Raw genomic sequence first — 19,820 nt, forward strand, 5'->3', positions numbered from 1 at the left:
CGAGCTCGAAAAAGAGAAGCAGAAAAAAGAAAATATCCAAATCCCACGGTTTAGTAGAACGAACGGATTCGAAGAAATTTAGAATACCCGAAACTCACGTTAATGATGAAAAACACTTAACGCGAGACTCTCCCGAGTCAAGCCGCCGAGAGTGTGTAACTGTATATCGTGGCAATATTATTATATAGCAAAGAGAAGACTCTCTTGATCAAAAGCTCGGGCAATGCATTATTAATGTACATATATGCGCTTATAAGCAGTCGCACCCGAGCTCCGTATCATACGTACCTATACACATATATCTACAGTTGAATTTATAATGAGTTTTAAAGCGCTACGGCGTAATATACGCTTCGTTATATTCCATACTTATACACATGTGCGTGTGTGTGGCTGCATTATATATATTATATGTATTACGTATATGACGAGAAAGAGAAATGGATGAGAATACAGAAGGAAAGTCGCGAGAGGTTTGAGATTTTCCAAAGGGAATTTCAGGCGTTATATTCATGCATGATGAATCGCAAGCGCGACGACGACGACGACGATACGGCAGCACACATATCGCAACTTACTTTGTGGTGTGCGGGTGATGTGCTGCTTGCGAGACTGATTTCCAAGGAATATTTTTTGGGGTTGTACAGTGAAATTTAAAAAAAATTGGCACTACGAGGTAATGATGGTTGTGGGTAAATAAAAATGATCCAAGTTTACACAAATTCATTAATCATTTTAATTAAATATAATCTATATACAATATAGGTACACCATAGTACATGGATCGTGGGAGCAATAACTGTACAATATTACAGCGCTTGCATTTAAATTGTTTGGTTGTCTTATTAATTATTGTTACATCATTTTGTATATTTTATTTAATTTTTTTAATAATAATCATCCGGTACTGGGCACAAAAATACATCGTTACTTAGAGCGAGTAAATAAGTCACCGTACATTTATTTTGACCCATCAGCTCTATGATTTTACGTGACTGAGGTAGGGTTCAGCAAAATTAACAATAATTTTTTTTTGATCTAACAGAATTTTTTCAGATGATTTTTCTTTCCTTGGATTTTTTTTATTTTTCCTCGGGATAGAGAAATCAAAGCAAGCTTTGTTGTTGTTGTTGTTTCTTACTGCGATATACTTATTAGAAACTAATTACTTATTCGTTCACTATAACGCTCGATACGATAATTCGGTTGCTTTCGTTCTTTACAGCTCGTTTTGTTTTATTTTTGTTCTCGTTTTAATTAATTCTATATACTTTATTTTCTATAATATTTTTGTATGTATTACTGTGAGTGCATGTTTGTGTGCTTCCGTTTTCTGGGGGTGTTATTTTTAATTTCTGTTGCTGATTAATTTTTTTTACCATTAATTATTCGTGTAATCGATAAACATCCAGGCTTCTTAAAAAAGATTAGATATTAATTGCAACGGTATTTTCGTTTATTCATAATTACTTTTATTTTTAGTTACTTTGGGTAATAATTGTTTAAAGTGAGCTCCGAGCTATCAAGAGAGCGGGATGACTGCATTTGTAATTTTCTTCTTGTCTTTGAATTTTTCATTACCAATTCATTGTACGCGTTTCGAATTGAATTTCACAAATTTTCTTATAATACAAGAAGGGTACATCCAGCTATCTTGGCGCCTCTCGAATATATTTCAATCATTTTTTGTACAAAGGGGTGCACGCGCCCGTTTTATTCCGAGTCTTTGCGCGCGTTCAAGATTCTCAATTGGTTTGTCAGTTAATAATTACTTTTTTTTGCTATCTTTGTAAAATAGTTGTAACGACGGGGACGGGAGTTTGAGTTTAGGAAAACGACGTTTAATTAAGTATACCACCAAATAGACATGATATTGACATTCTACTTAATTTATTTTCTCTTTTTTCCCCTACTTTGACTGACTATTGAATAATTTTATTTTTACTAAGACTTGTGTACTATATAAGATTTGTCTCTTTTTTGTGTGTCTGCATAATCGATTACATTACTTTACTTTAATTTTTTTTCTTGTGCTGAAGAAAAACAGTTAAATTGGTGAAACGTTATTTTGTTTATAAAGTTTATACTTTTATAATTACATTTTACAACTATATTTGTGTTTTTATATTTTTATTTTTTATATTCATTTTCGTAAAACATGTAATTCGGTATTTTTTTTCTGCTTCACTCTCACGAATAGCTCAAATTTGTTGTAGCCTATTACTTTTCCATAAATAATGTACGGAAACGTTGATGCATACGAAGAGAAAATTTGTAATGTGATTCGCAAATTTAAACTGCTATACTGGAGCTAACTAACTTCTATATCAATGCTGCTGCTCGCGCGCGAAACTTTAGTGAACATTTTCTAACTTTTCATTTTTTTTTACTCTCTCCTTAGAATCAGCTGACGTATTAATCAGTCTTTCGTTTACAACAGCTAATTAACGCGGTTTATAGTCGAGCAAGACTTTTTCAGAATTTCTATAAAACTTAACTTTTCAATCTCAGGATTTGTTTTTTGTTTTCTGATTGAAAAATCGAACAACTCTTAGAGATTCGTATTGCGAGCATCCAAACTTGCATGATAATACAATTTATTTTTCAAATAATTCCGAAAAATTAATATTAAAAATTTAGCTACTAACGTCTTGCGCGTTTGAAACGATGTATAATATAATGATTATAAAATTGCTTTAAATATTTACACTTCGTATAATGTAATATATTCACGAGCGAATGTAAAAACGATTCGTTTCACTTTTTTACTCCGTCAGTATCAACATTTTGCTTCGTATATACAGTTTTCGGATATGCCGATGAGGACGGCCTTACACCTTTCATTAGTTTTTCCGTTTTTTTTCTAGCTAATTTAAAATCAATCATTTAATTCATTTATATTTTGTAATACTCTATTGTGGCTTATCAATAAATATCTCGATAACGTACGTTATTTTCTATTTTTGTAATATATTTTGAAAAAAGTGCATGAACAGGTATAGTAAGTTCTCGTTATCAAATTTTCACGTGTGCTTCGATGTGTTGTTTTCGACGCAATCGAATACTCGTCGCGAACAAGAGTTGCATGAACGTGTTTTTCTGGTCTCGAGTCTTGCTAAAAAATAAAGTGTACACAGCTTACATTTACAGGTGTATACCAATTTGTAAAGGTGATATTGATTTCGGATTGTCGTCAAATTTTCAATAGATCCATGCAACACTATTGAACTGTGTTTTTTTTTATAAAATTTTTTATTAATTCATCACGATTTTCAGAAAAAAGAAACAATTTTTTTTGTTTAGCGACGACTAGAGCACGCGCGCAGATAACATCAAGAATCTTACGATTAACGTATTACGATTATTTATTTTTTATTTTTTATTACGATTGACACATATTTTTTCTCGTTAGCCTGTATATAATTAATAAATCGATAAAAATTCTTGAAAAATAGCGATCATTTTAGGAGACATTTGAAGTTTCGCAGAAAAAACAAGGATATATCTGTGAGAGTTCAAAGATGTTCGTCATATATTAGTGTAAGTAATCAATTTATTTCAGCATCCACGCTTTAGTTCGATTAAACGAATTCCAAGATGGAACTGTACTCTGTGTTTATGTTTTTCTTTTTTGTAATTTAATAGAAATAAGAACCCTTACAACATTATAATGCTTAAAATTTGTTGAGCTTCGAGGTTTTGTTTATGATTCTATTCCTGTTTTTTCCAAGTTTACATCTATATTTATTCACACTCTAAAAAAAGTTTATCATACAGAAAACTCCTGGGCAATCGATAAATTGCCTCTTCTTTTTTTTTTGCTCGACGCACCATTTTCACACTCACTATTTTTTTATTTTTATTTTTTATTTACAAACGCAACGTTAAATAATATTGAGGATCATTGTTCGTCGGTAAAACAGGTGAATAACATTGAAAATCATTGAGTATAAGAAAACAAGGAAGAACGAGTTGGAAAGCCTCGGCCGATTTTTCTTTTTTATTTCCATTGATAATAAATTCGAGCGTCGAGGGCACAAACGCGCACATCAATTTAAAGTCTATAGACGTACATTTATTATATCACTGGCCCGGTGTACACACACACACTCACCACCATGCAATATACATATATATAATGTACCTTTCATTTTCTCCTCTCTTTGCTTTAATTTTTGCATTAAAAAGTTATTAATCCATTCACTGATTAGATTAGCCCTATACTCTTTTTCCTTTAGCGTGTGCTGGTGTTGGTGCTGTGCTACGCGCCAGGCGAACTGCTGCGCGCGAGAGCTTTTTGCCTCGCGCTCTCGGGCGTTTCACGTTCATTAAACTCACATTGCCTCTCTCTCTCTCTCTCTCTCTCTTTTCCTCACTCTCTTGCTACAAAAGATACTTTGTAATTCGAAATTCATTGCCCGAGTAATTCTTCACGATGAAAAGGGACAAAGTTGGAAGAGACCTCCCACGCGCGAGAGAGAGAGAGAGAGAGCGGAAAATGCAGTACATTATTTTTATTAATACTAATTTGGTATCTCATTAGTATAGCAAAGTCTTCTTCAAACATTGACGAAGAGTACAGAATAGTTGGGGAAGGATAATGATTAATTAATATGAAACAGTCGTGTGTGCGCGGCTTTCATCATCGATCCGATGTGGCTTCTCCCGTGTTTGTGATGTATTCTCACAGTTCTTAAATTATAACGAGTTAAAAAATATCAGATCCTCTGAGTTTAACAATAAATCGGAAGACATTGTAAAGTATAAATGTCGTAAAATATTAATTGACGTACTTAAAAGTAAACTATATATAATAATAAAACATCGGGAAGCCTCCTGTTTTACCGATTATTACGTTTTTTTCCTTTCTTTCATTACAAAAAGTCGTTAAAAATGTGTACAGAGTATTCGCATTTAGGTAACTGAAAACAGTCGAAAAAAAAATTATCAACTACTTGTAAATACAAATATAATCCACGTGAAGACTAGCATACAGTTTTATAATTGGGCGCAACGACAACAAGTGCCACCTTTTGTTTTTTTTTCTCCTTTGCATCGCGCGCAACATATATATTATTTGTATAATTATTATATCTATACGATTTTTTTTCTCCTTTCTGCATTCGACTACATATAGGAACCGCAATTGTACATTATATGCTGTTTTTTAAGTATATTTTGCAATCGTAAAAACACACAGAACGCGCGACCAATTGTTTATATTATGACTCATTATGTAAAATTCATCATATCGATTTTCACAATCGATTGAAATTTTGTACGAGTACAAACACACAAATGCGATCGTTAAAAATTTTTTTCATTTTATTGTATGGATGAATTAAAAAATAGACGTTGAACTCAATAACTCGCACCAGTGAGAAAACGCGACTTTTTTTTGGTCAAAAATTTTTCTCTTTCAATTCTTTAGTGTACATTGATTTATTTTTTTTTTTTTATATTATTTCAAATTGGAAGAAATTTACAATTATTATCGTATGACTCGCTAAATTACACATCGAATACGGGCTACGGTGTCGATTGTTCACCTTCGACTATCGGGATGACGCAAGTTTGTTTTATGCAACAAAAATCAGAGAGTCACTACCATACGATTATTTATTTTTTATCATTCATACGCTACTGTTCGGCCTAAAAAATTGACAGAAAGAACAGAACGATTGAGAGCAACAATGGGAGACACTTTTGGATTTGATCGGGTTACATTCGCTTTTTTTCTTTATCTGGAATTCATTAGTCACGTGCAATTGAAAAAATAAAAATAAATAAATAACGCGTTATACGATCATTCGAAAATCAGTGAGAATATCTAGCCTCTTTTCTCTACCTCTCTTCGTCGACGTCGTTGCCGCCCGATACCCCACTTGTGAATATTCAAAAGCTTCGATCGAGAGGGAGAGAGAGGCAGGTCGGTTATTGTGCACCTCATAGAGAGAAAAAGAAAGAGAGAGAGAGGATGGATGGAGAAGAAATTCGAACGAGAATCTGTTTTCGTTATAAATCTCTCTCCCTTTTCGATTCTCCGCGTCTTTCCGATCCCAAGAAGAACTCGCAAAGTAAACACGGCCCACTCTAAAACGTACGGAAAATCCACCCACGCACACGCACACATACATACACACTAACAGAGGTATATCCAGTCATCGATTAGGTCGAGTAAAAATAAATCCTTTCACGAGGGCGCGAGAGGCCTCGAATAACCAAGTATTATAAAAAATTCGCTTCGCATAACCCTTTCATTCTCTCTCTCCCTCTCTTTCTCTCTCTCTCAAGCGAATGTATTCCGTGTAAGTCGAAAAAAAGGGAGAGAAACGAGGAAAAAACGAGAGAATGAAAAATATGGCACATACGATTACTACGGTTGCGCAAAAAAATTGTTTTTCGACGCATGACGCGATTGTATATATTACACAGAGAAGGAGATATAATATGTAGAATCACAGCCGCTCGATTATACATTGAACGGATCAGTCTAAACGAATAATCATATATCAATAATATATATCGATAAATGTACAGAGACACGAGATAACAAAATTCTTTTCTTTTCTCGCAGCGCGACACACATAACTTTGCAACGTTATACATTGTTATTTAATAATAATATAATAATAGAGTTTCGGAGCCGCAATACTGACTAAAAGTACAAAAAATCATATGTAAGCGGGAGAGTATAATAATCCAAATTTTGGCTCATCAAGTCATTGCTCTCGCGACGTACAATAAATAATTATAATATGTTTATAACATATATATATATATATCACATTGACATGATAACTAGGTAAGAAAAAGAAAGTATACAGCAACGAACTGCAATCGCTGCGATTACCCATATGCATGAGACATTTCAGCAGCATAATGACGTTTATGTCGTGTATGAGCATCGTACAGTACACATGTAGTAGTACAAATGAAAAAATATTTCACACAAACTTATCTCGACGAGGGACGCGGCGGTGGGGGGAGGATTATGGGAGACAATGAAAGTAAAAAGAAGACGACGACGACGACGACGAGGAAGGGAAAATTAATTTAGAGAGCCAACTGCAGGCGTCTGCGCCTCCTCTCGGGGAACGGCAGGCCGAGCGTGCTCTATAAGGCGCCCTTGGCGAAGAGCATCTCTCGATGCTTGGCCCTGATGTGCGAGCGCAGCGTGTCGATGCGGCTGTAGGTGGCCGGGCAGTACGGGCAGAACGAGCGCTGCGCCGTGTGTATGTGAAAGTGGTGCCAGCGATTCGTCACCTGCTTGCCGCAGGCCCGGCAGCGCCACATCGCCGGCGAGCCCAGCGACACGGCGAACATCTCGTGGTAGGACAGGCCCACTGCCACGCTCGGTATCGCACCTGTGGGCAGCAGATGATCAGCGCCAGCGCCGAATTTTTGCGCTAGTAATTTTGTTCGTTATTATAAAGTAGATGATTTTTTGTTGTCGTTGTTGTTGTTAATTGAGAAAAAATTTGAACGAAAAAAAAAGCAACACAGATGGTCGTCGATTTTGGAAGAGCAGATAATTTTTTTGGGGTGGGGGTGGCTTGGGAACTTTTCAGGAGCAATGCAGAGGGAGCACACTTAAAATCGAATTACCCCCTCGTCCTTCCCATACTCAAACTAATAAAGCTCCGCGCGATCAAAAATGCAAGCTCATCGAGTTTGGCAGAAGCCTTTTAAATTTTGACTATTCAAAGCTTCCGCTACCGCTACAACGCAGCATGTAGCACTTCAAATATTTACCACTGCAACTCCGCACGTGCATATATGTAGCGCAACGATTCACTCCCTGTCTCAAGTTTGGGTATATATGTGTGTGTGTGTGGTCTGGGCTTGTATATGTGTGTGAGTGTGTGGGCGAGCGAACGACAGATATGCAGTGTAATGACAGTATGTCGATACGTAGTTATACATCATACCAAACCCTCACTGCTGCTGCTGCTACTGCTACTGCTGTCGCTGAAAGGGGTTCGCTGGTACTGCAGTGGTTATATAGGCAGGTACTACTCTGATTGAGAGGGCACAAATGTATATAAGACCAGATGTTTATCGACATAGAAACGACATATTTCCCTAAAATAGAGTGCCGCATGCCGCGGCGGCGGCGCTGAAAGGACGCACACATGCACCCAACCGGCTGCATGATATAGTTCTATTTAACACTTTAGGAAGTTTTCTTTTTTATTTCAAATTCCCTCCGGTTGCCATGGGTAACACACGCAGAAGGGCGCAAGGGAGATTGAAAAAAAAGTTGGTACAAGAAAGTTAAATGGACTATACAGTGGCGCGAATGGGATTGCATAATTGACAGGTCGATTGAGAATCGTCGCGATAAATTATTCACAATTATTGTTTCTATATTTATCCAGTACTATATAAAAGCTGCGAGCTTGCAGGCGTAAAATGAAATCCGAAAGGATCATTTTGAGTTAATGATTAATTTGTATTTTATTGTGCATAATCATGATTGGCAACTGACTTTTCACATGTCGAATGAGAACGAACGTCATTCATTATGAGAGCTGGCACGTGAATGTGTGTGTGTGTTTGTTGAGCTTTGAATTATTCACGCTGAACGAAACGAATTACATATCCTATTTTTACGACGATGGAAAACGAGGTATATTTTTTTCAGTGATACAGTCAAAAATATGGTCGCACACGTCAAGTATCTCACGCGACTCCAGTCGTCGTCGTTGTCGTCTCACATTTTGTGCGCGTGGAATTGTTGTTTTTTCTTTTTTATATCATCGCCTACGTAACGCAACTTTTCTTTTTTTTCCTTTTTTCTGTTATTGTTACCGTTGTTGATTCCCTTCACAGTTGCCAGTGAGAGAGAGCGAAAGGAGAGAGAAAAAAAACCAGCACGAGGAAGAAAGCAGAGGCGAAAACTTTTTTCCGTTTGGACTACGAAAATACCGTGATACATGTGCGCGCCGAGGCACGGCGTAATATGCGTAAATACATTGCGAGCCAACTCACGTCGAAAGGAGAAAAAAAGACTTGTTTTATATATAAATAGGGACGACACGTACCATGTAAACGCATATACGTATGCACATTTCAACATTATAACGTTGGACTTTTTTCCAAGCAGCTCTCTTGAAAAAATTTAAAACGACCTGCGAGCTCTCTCGTTTCTTTATATCTAAAAATCACATTCCGCGACCCTTCGGACAAAAAAGATATACTTATAACGATGGCACTCGCTGTGTACTTCGCGAGCAGTGATGTCTTGGTCGAGTGCTCGAAGTGCGAGAGGCCAAATGTGAGCGTTACGAAAGACTATAGTATCGATAACGTCCGGAATAAATGAGAATTCACATGCGTAGGTGCTTTGAGAGGAAGTTATTTTCTCGCGACGTCCCACGTGCTTTTAGCATTACTATTACCCTTCTTTATACGAAGTTCAATACTGACGTAAGCTATCGGTGTAAGCCATTATGATACTTGCGATATGTACGGGTACGTTAGAATGAAAAAAATGGTCTGCGCGAGGACACGTGGCTATGCAGTCATAGTAATTTGAACTTTGGCCCGATGAGCTTTTTCTCCCCCTTTTTTCTTCTCTAAGAAAGTGGCAAAAAAAAAATGATAAACGATATGTACTTGAAAGTTTTTCACTGGCATTCGTACACGAAGCAGACGCTCGCACGCAAGACTGTGAGAGAAGTCCCTGGTTATATAGCGCCGAGCGCGCGCGCGGAGGAGAAACTTGTTTGTCATGTGACACTGACGCAACTTCGGAGTGACAGCAGCAAGGCGCGGGGGTAGCTGCAGCTAGCTAGCTTGGCGTATGGCTTGTAACACCAGAGAGCACAGAGCCCGTCGTGTCGGGAAGAGTGAGAGAGAGCGCAAACCTTGTGTGCCTTGCGAGACAGAACGTTGGAAATATTTTGTCAGACAAATCATAGTTTACATAACAGTTTGCGCGCGAGCTCCTAAGCAATTATGCCCTGACAAACTTGACTTTTAGAACTTGCGGAGAAGGCAACACTACGATGTTTAAAAGAAGGCGCCGCTCGGGAGCTTTTTGGCGCGATATTCGTCAAGATGTGTGTGTGTGTTTTTTTATAATATATATAGCGCGCGCGATGGATGCCAGCGAAAAAAAGTAGAGAATAATAAAAAAGAAGCCAATGATAACGAATTGAATTTTTACGACGCGAAACGCCGATGCGCGCACGGGAAAACAGGAGCGAAGAACGATGCTGCGTATACAGATACGCGTTTCGAGCTCTTTCTCTGCGCCGCGCTGTCTGTACGACACACAGATTCGGTAAAGTAAAATCAACGAAATGGAAGGTCAGATAATGGAATACGCTTTGGTTTGGCCTGGTGGTGTATATATAGCTCGAGCACGAGTGCGTATACACACGCTTCGACTATTCAAAGGCTTCGAGGCAATCTACCCAGTTTCCAGAATGTATTTTACATCTTGGGCTCTCTCTCTCTCTCTCTCTCTCTCTTTCTCTTGCACGCAACTCAAGTTTAAATGGGAAAACTGTGTCGAAGTGTGTATGTATCCGTGTGTGAGTAGCGTTGTTGCTTCGCACCGACAAACCGAGAGTTGCATTGTTGTGGGAATCACTTATTATACTTGTGTCGACAACGATGCACCAACGATTAAATGTGTCTTGCGAGCTTTTGTTTTTCTGCTCTCGTAATTTTGCCAAGTAATACGGATAATTCTTCTCGGTGCCGTCGCGCGCGCGCGTTAGTTACAATGTCTATATGGGTCGCGAGAGCAAATTTAAACGTGTATACTTTCCTGGAGGAGTAGAGTAACACAAGCGATTGTCTTATTGAAATTCCGCGAGCATCCGCGGGCACCGCAAGTTTGAACGGAGAGTAGCGGGGCGGAGAATAGAGAGAAAAAAAATGAAAGAAAAGTTCGGAGCAGCAGCAGCAGCAGCACTGCAACTATAGGCAACGTGTGGTGTGTTCAAGGAAAGAGATATAGAGAGAGAGAGAGAGACTGAGCCGAAGGGAAAAAAATCACATTCCATCCACGTTTCGGTATACATGCATCAATCTTGTTTTCTGCGCCCGTACACAAACCGTATTATTGTAACATCGCGAGGCGCAAAAAACACGCCGCCGCTGCTGCTGCATCCACGCGTGTAACGAGATTGTGATAGCTGCATATCTGCACCGCCGCCGCTGCTGTGGTTGCTCCACTGACGCTATGTACGTACGGCTAAGCATGTATAATGTGTGCGCGCGACATTATAAGATCATCTGAGCTTGAAAATTTATACATTATAGGAATTTTTCTTGCCAGGCATAATATTTTTGTGAGATTCTGGGGAGAGGGGTTGACTTTTACGTATCGCTGCTGTTCTTCTTCCCTTTCTTTTTAACGAAAAAAAGAAAACAAAATTATTATTTTTATGTTAGATGATCACGCATGATAAATCGTAACCTTCGTTTATTTGTTATGCTTTCAATAACCTTACACAATAATAATAATTAAACAGATAAAACATTACAATAATAATGATTATTATTGCATAATATTCAATAAGATTTATCATCAGTATATTGGAATGATTTACTTCTGAGCTACCGAAAACGTAAAAAAATTAAAGCGTCACTCATTTTTTACCTGCAACAATGGTTCTTATTACATACAATAAATTTTTTTTGGCAATATAACGTACATTCAGCTTTTAAATCATTTGTACTTTGTCTTACTCTCCAGCCTAATGAATCCGTTGATTGAACTGTAAAATCTAATCGGCGATTATTTGTAGAGTAAAAGTTTTTAACTGATTATTGAACACATTCGAAGAATCACTATTTACAAATATAATAGATACTAAATATATAATGATTTATATAGTTTATCTTTAAGCTAGAAGTAGACGGTGTCCGAAAAGCTTTTAAACTTTGTAACAAGTGACATTAAGTTTTTTTTTCCTTTAAGAGACTAACATACGCTTATCACATTATTTCATTTTTTAACCGAGATAGGTAGTATTCTTTTAGCTTTTGCTCGTTCAACTTCATACAAGACAGTTTTTATTTTTTAATTATTGATTTTGTGTGCTCAGGAACATTTAAAAAATCGCTAGTCGTCACAAATTCACCTAATGACTGAAGTAAACAGATTTAAACAAAAATCATATCTTAAAAATTAACAAAATTCTAAACATAACAATAGGTTTGATAACACAGTACAGCAAATAATTTTCCAGTAATGTTGTAAATATTTTATCATGATAACTGTTTAAGTATTCATCGATGTTACGTTTTATAATTATAACAGTAGTGAGATCATAAATGCTGCTTTTATTAATGTATAATGAAATTTACGACGAAAATTGATTTTTGCTGCACTGTAATATTTTTGGTTTTACAAACGGCAAATTATAAGTAAAACAAGTTACATAGTTTCGTATAGAAAAAACGCAAAAGGTAAAAACAGAGTTCAGAACTATACATAAGGTGAAGGTTTTTGGTCTAATGGTAAAACAGTAGATTAAAAATATTGACAAGTATAAAACCAAAAAATTACGCCTGCTTAACACTTTGATATATAATAATATATAATGTCGTAAGGGATATGAAGTATTCACTATTAAACTAAATCAATCACCACGATAGGTTTTCTCAAAATATGAAATGAATAATCACTGGTCAAAAACTATTAACTATACAACAGCCACAAACCAATAACAATTTAAAGTCAATAATCAAGTACTCGAAATGGTAACTGTAAAGTCGTACTTCGCATCCCTTTTTTGAAAGAAAAAAAAGAAGTAAAAATTAAGAGAAAGTTAAAATGTAAAAACAATAGTTGTCAAATAATGAAGCCAAATTTAAAACAATACCTACAATACTTATGGAAAGCATCAACGATAATTGGCAAAAAAAATCTTCAGAGACGACATCTCGCGGGGCTACAGAGTTTTCCGTCTTTTTTTTTATAACTCCTACAGTTTTTCTTTTTTGTGTGTATCAAGCAAACTTGATGACGACCAGCTTAGCAAGTTCCTGCCGTTAAGTTTTGCCTGTACCAACGTGTACTAATGTGTAAACCATCCACGCGCGCGTGCATGCATGCAAACAAGATCACCGATTTTTTTATCCAAGATAAAAAAAATCTCCACGTTTTATTACAACGAGTCGACAGCAATGTTCATAATTTTTTTTGTTTCTCAACTTTTTGCAAAATTTTCTCTATTTTCTTCTTTTTTTTTTGTCGGTCGCGATCGTTCTCTCCTCGTGTGCCTCGAGAGTTGCCAAAAAAAAAGGTGTGCTTTTGACCGCGCCACGCGCAAGATCACGGATACTGGCCGTGCTTGGTGCGCTGATGCGACAGCAGCGTGTCGCTGCGCGTATAAACGGCCGGACACTTGGTACAGGCGTACTTGCCGGGAAAGTGCACGTAATAGTGATTGCGCACGTTGGTCACGACCTTACCGCACAACGCGCACCGTCTCCTCTCGTCGGTGCTACTGTGCCGCACAAATATCTGCGATATCCGACGATTTTTCAGCTCTGCAACAACAGAATATCATTGATTTTGACAAACAGTCGACTTTTGAATTTTGTTTGGTTTGTTTTTAAGCTCAATTTTGTTTGGTTGCCGTTTTTTGTGTCTTAATTTTTTTTTGTTCATTTCGTCAACTGAGCGTCTGTCAGAGAGTTTGATTAAAGTAATGGAGAAGATGTATTATTTTAATGGAAACACCATGTATAATAATTACAGCTAATTGAATGATGAATGTAAATTAATGATTTGCTGGAGTTAGTCCACGAGTTCGCTTTTGGCTAATACAGAAACTACCCTTCGCTCCGACGTTTGTGCTGCTGCTTTATAGCGTATATACCTTTGCTTTTGACCAGAACTTGATGATGAAAATGTCAATGATTTTAAGTATTATTTATGGATGATATCGATCCTATCGATTCCATTAAATGCACTTTGCTGCTGCCACCCAGTTCTGCGTGAATATTTTGTATGTATGTAAGTATATTTTTTATATTTTATTTATTCGCAAGCTCAAGCATTATGTATATATTATGTATGTGTTTACCAAAATGAGAGAAAATACAGATGGCGCGGGTAACAAAAGAACCCGAATGTTTATTATGATTTATCATGTGATTACGCTTTGTCATTTATTCATCCAAATATACATAACACACACACACACACACACACACACACACACACACACACACGATCGAGAGAGAGAAAACACCCTTGAACCATCTCTCCCCCCGGCCTCTCTCGCCCCTTCAATATACCGCGAGCGCTACTCGATGTATATAGCGTATACACGTAAGCTCCTCATTTCCAGTTTAAACATAATAGCTAACTGCGTGCCAATTAACGGCGCTCCTTCTCGCTCCTCCTCGCTGCCTGTATACAACCTACTGTATTATATATCTATGTACGATCGCACGCGCACATAGCCGGTGAGTCGACGCATTCCGAGCGCCTAGTGTGTGTGTGAGGGCGGTAGTAGCTTGGCGGCGGCAACGGAGCTGCTTCGAGACTTCGGCACGAAGCTTAAAGAGCCGATCTGCCGAGCGTTAGCAGCGCAAGGCGCATACATTATCGATAGAATGCATGGCTCGTGGCATGTAGATATATACCTACATACATAGACATATAAGAACGTTCGTGCGCGTATAGCCAGCAGCAGCAGCAACTATCGTGCAGGTGGTGTGTCACGCGCGCGCGAGAGTATGTATGTGTGTGTGTACTTGCTGCAAGCTCGCAATCGCTAGCAAGGGCTGCCATATTGCTGATACTATGCTGCTGCTGCTGTTGCTGCATCTGCGCGTGGTGGCGCAGTGTTGGTTTATTACTTGGAACTTGAATGATCTTCTGTCTCTCTCGCGCTCTTACCCTACCTACCTACCTCGCTCTCACTCTCTCTTTTTCGCGATGAAATATAATCGTTATATTCTCGCGCCCCGCGTATATACGCATATCGTATTATATCTATGAAGGAGTGTGTGTGTGTGTGTGTGAGCGAGCTCAAGTGTCTGGATTGAAGGGCCGTCGTCGCGTTATACACATATACCTTATGCAGTACTACCTATATCCCTACGAGCCGATATATATGTATACGCCTCTGCCGAGGCATTCATTCGTTTTCCAATTAGACTTGCCGAGAACTTGTCGTTCTCGTCGAGTTGCAATGGCTGCTGCTACTGCTACTCTGCTGCTGCTGCCGTTGGTTTTCATGAGCTTCGCAGAGAGAGAGAGAGAGAGAAAGGCACGAGGTACCTGCAGCACTATAGATATGGGAGAGATATATAGATTCGCGCGCAAGCTCAAAGTTGATCGGTGAAACTGACAATCAGATTCTTCCTTTTCTTTTATATTTTAATAATGAACGAACGGTGATGATACGTCGAAGTAGCTACGAGATTGTACAATAATAAGTGAAAAGTTGGTTGTTTACACTCCAGTGTCCGAGGCAAGGCAAGAGAGAGATAGTACATAAACGAAACGCACAGGGCAGGGTCGATCCGAAGGCAACAGCACAGTTCTCGCCCGGGATGAGTTGACGTTAAGTTTACATTAGCAAAGTTTCGTTCCTCTCTCTCTTTCTCGCTCTGGAATAACGTTCGATTGCAGCTTTACGCTCGATATACGTGGGCGTTTATTTATTTGTCTTCAGAACGAGCGATGGAGAAACGCGCTGACCTTTACATCCGTGTGTGTATTATCTATACGAATGCAGAAATATTACAGGCGTGTTTCGTCGTTGGCGGTCACGAAAGCTCCAGAAATTCGATGTATATACGTAAAGCTCTACCGTTGTTATTTCTGATGTAAATGTCATTCGTTGTCAAAATTCAAGGATCGGATAGCTGATAACTTGTGTGGGGTCGAAAGATACAATTTACATACCCGAGCCATACCTGGTATAGAACACGAGAACAGAAGAAGCCTATTTCACGATAGATTAACGCGGAAAATTAGTTGACTCGAGCTGCTAGTGACTGTCGAGCTTGCACATGTATAAACGTGTTTGTGATTGCAAAGAGTGGCGTACGGCGAGAGAGAAGGACACACACTCGTACACATATACAATCAGACACGCTATATAGTGGATGCACTCGGCGAGCGAGCAAGAGAGAGAGAGAGAGAAATAACTGAGCGCTCGCCTGTGTGTGCGCCACGAGGCAAAAGAGCCCAAAGGGACCCGACCCTAGGACTCGCTTTACATTAAGTGTCCATTCACTCTCACTATATGGGAGCTTTGAGCGCCGCGCAGCACTGCGCTTGCTTGCAGCGACGGCAGTAGCATCAGAGACGCGGCAACTAGGTTTATAGAGAGAACTCGCTGGGATACGCTTTTAATTGAACTCGTAGAAATTAAATTCCTCCTGGCGGGCGAGAGTGAGAGAGCAGCAGCTAGCGCAAGTGCGAGCCAGAGAGACCACCAAGCTGCTCCAGATATCTTGACCACACACACACACACACACACACACACACACACACACACATACACCGTTGCTGCTGCGCCCGTTGGTATGATGGAATTGCAACTCGTATGAATGTTAATTTCGAGAAGCTTTGGAATCGTCTATTTTATGATCGATGGAATGTAATGAGAGATTGTGATGATGAATGAAAAAACAACAAAAAGCAAATGAAAAATAAAGATCTCGAAGCTCGCAGCTTTTTTTGCGCTCGGCGCTACTTTTCAACGGGTAAATAAAATATATTTTAAGAGTATGCTCGGCGTGTAAACGCGCGCCTCCACCCCATCCCCGCGCAAACATCGATTTAGATAAACAAACAGTGATTATCGGACGGGCCGTGGATAAATAATTTAGCCCCGCTAAAGCGGAAACGCTAAATCATGCGGACGACGCTGCTTCCGATTTGCGGTGGTGGTTTGTGTATATGTGAGTGCGCTTTAGCCACAATATATATGCGCGCGTGCGAGAACTAATCTATCCGTCTCTCTCTGTCTCTCTACCCATAACCGTCGTGCACCATAGTACGGCACACGCATACACAGCTCTACGCAGTGGATTTGCAGAACTGTGCGCCACTTGTTGCGCGCCATTTTTTATTCGCGACATACCAGTGTATACGGGCGCACGAGCTTACTGAAGCGCGTATATATGGAGTGAGAGAGAGAGAGAGAGAGAGAGCCGAGGGATGATAACGAGCGCTGCTCTACCGTCGCATACCTAGCGTAGTTTTACGTGAACCCACGCGAACTGCTGCTGCTGCTGCGCACGCTGCGCACGCTGCTTTTTTTCACATGCGGCGGATGGGATTATAAAAGGTTGGGCGGTATATTATGCCTCCTGTAAAAAGCTACGTGCAAAGAGGGGTGAGATAGAGATTATGCGCGACGATGAGAGAAGAATGACCTTTACTTACGGGCAAAAGATGCGTTTTTCTAATTCCTTCGCTACGCGTACGTGTGCGAGCGAGTGCGAGTGTACGCTCGAGATTTTAATTAGATCAAAATGTTATCTTTTCATTTTAGAACGAAAAATATGAGACGAGTAGTAGAGGGGATGTATATGTACATTGTGTGTACCCAGGCAGAGAACATGCGTGAAAAAAATTAAAATTAAAGTCATACTCGCTCGACGTCGAGGACCACTACAACTACGACGTCGACAACTACCACGCTTAATTGCTAAGTAAAGAATGCTTGCGGACAAAATGAGAGTCGAGACCAGTTTTTTTTTTTTTTTAAGTTTTGTATTACAGAATTGTTTGTTTAATTGCAACGAATATGATTCAAATACATTGAAAAAAAGTACATGATCATACGTAAAATTTTTTTTTCCAAGAGTGTCGTTATAATTTACACATTATATATCATTATATATATATACGTGGCGCGTCGTCGATCAGCGGTGCGATCCACGTACGAAGTTCATTATTACACACTCATACACACCATTATATATAAGAAAAAACGCCTCTCGGTGGAGAAGATCGTGTCTGGCACTCGAAAATAAATTAACCCCCATATTTGTTTCTTTTTATATTACCTGTTCCCTAATATACACGGTGTTATATACACATATTATTTACGAATATTTTTTAATGTATGTATATTTTGAAATGACAAATCGATATTTATATCGTTTACTATATAATGATTTTTTTTTTGTCTCATACAATGCGTTATTATAGAAAATATAATCATTATATGAGCTTATAGTGGAACATCGCTATTGTTTGTTTTGTATTTTTTTTTATCATAAATCCTTGATGCGTGCGCATGATTATTTTTTTCGCATGTGTGTGATTGTGAATATATATCATAATATACGTAATAAATGTGCACGAGCTTTGTTATTTTTATACATCGATTAGTTACAGCGAATTCGGAACTTTATTATTTTTTTTTTCTTATCTCTTTGTAAATCCTACTTTAATGGATTTTAAACGGGACTTACAGTACAGAGAGAGACGCGTCATTTGTGTAGCAAATGATCGTGCTTCAAAGAAGCGCGGCGCATCTGCCCTCTCCTTTATGTATCGTAGAAAAATGTAGAAAGAGACGTTTTACAGTGTAAAAGAGAACAAGAAGTTACTACTGCGTTTTTATACGTAGAAAATAGAATAGATCGACATTGCACGTGAAAAAATGATAAGCAATCAATTTCTTTTTCTCTTCTTTATCGTTTTTTTTACTTTTCATTTTTTTTCGTTTTCATTATTTTAACTATAAAAACATCTTATAATCATTATAATCTTAAAGTACAAACGCAACATTTCTTTCTCCAACTATTCAATAATATGATATTAATAGCAGAGATAAAATAATTCGATGTGGCGATGTTGTTTAACGACACATACGCAATGTCGAGAAAAGCTATGAGTTACTATCGAGACCAATTTGCTTATCCAATTAGTTTTGCTCGTTCCAAAATTTTTTAAATTCGGATTCGGTACTATATTAGACTGTAATCATAAACACTTTTAAAACAAAACAATCGATCCTATAGGTATATTTATTTATAATTATATCATCTATATCATAAATCCCTGTTTGGCAGTGCACGCAATGAGCGATGATTTTTCTATATTAATATGCAGAATAATCATATTATGTACAATGCATTTATACACTTTTTTCTGTTTAATTTAGCAAATTGTTTCGATTTAGTTTTTAAATACCGTGCTACGATTGACAGGAAAACAAACGAATGAATCTTTTCAATTCATTTACTCGCTGTGCCTCCACGAGGAAAGCTATATGAGAGAACGAAATATTTATACTTATGGTTGGCATGATATCTATGTCAATCAGTATGGTCGGAGAAGCTCCGAACTTACTGAGACCTGTACATTGAGAGTCTTTATTCAACGCTTACTTTCTCTTTCTCTCCCTATACCTTATGCGACGGTGTTTCGGTCGATCGATAACCAAATTACCTTTGCAAAATCTCAACCGACCTAAACAAACACGAGCCACAATCTTCCGGATTTCGGAGGTGCCCTCTAGAAATTTCTCATCTGTTTGTACAGATAAGTCAACATCGATTGCTTGCTCAAAAGTGAAAATAACAAAATATAGAAATTATGAGATAAAAAATAAAAAAACTACTATAAAGGGATCAATATAGAACAGTGCAACGAGGTGTGCATTATCATTAAGATGTTGTGTATGTGTGTTTGTGCGTCTGTATCAAACTAAAAAAAATTGAACATATCACCGAGATGAATTTTCAGTATAAATTTTTTTTATTTTGCAAGAAAAAAACATTTTGCAGGTTAATCAACATTAAAATACAAGTATCAATTTTTTGTATGTCGTTTCATTTATATTTATAAAATAATAATCCGTACCTAT

At 38.1% G+C, this 19,820-nt stretch overlaps 1 protein-coding gene across 1 annotated transcript in view; it reads right to left on the reverse strand.

Moving 5' to 3' along the window:
* Nucleotides 1-11,329: 11,329 nt before the first annotated feature.
* Nucleotides 11,330-19,820, reverse strand: part of LOC106657049 (longitudinals lacking protein, isoforms H/M/V-like) — a 64,602-nt gene continuing 56,111 nt past the window's right edge. Inside the window, exon 5 of the mRNA XM_014378307.2 lies at nucleotides 11,330-13,518. Coding sequence (XP_014233793.1) covers nucleotides 13,301-13,518 — 218 coding nt within the window. The 3' untranslated portion in view covers nucleotides 11,330-13,300. The remainder of the gene's footprint in view (nucleotides 13,519-19,820) is intronic.

The sequence above is a fragment of the Trichogramma pretiosum genome, unplaced genomic scaffold (genome assembly GCF_000599845.2).
Source record: "Trichogramma pretiosum strain Unisexual culture from Peru unplaced genomic scaffold, Tpre_2.0 scaffold14, whole genome shotgun sequence".
Taxonomy (NCBI): domain Eukaryota; kingdom Metazoa; phylum Arthropoda; class Insecta; order Hymenoptera; family Trichogrammatidae; genus Trichogramma; species Trichogramma pretiosum.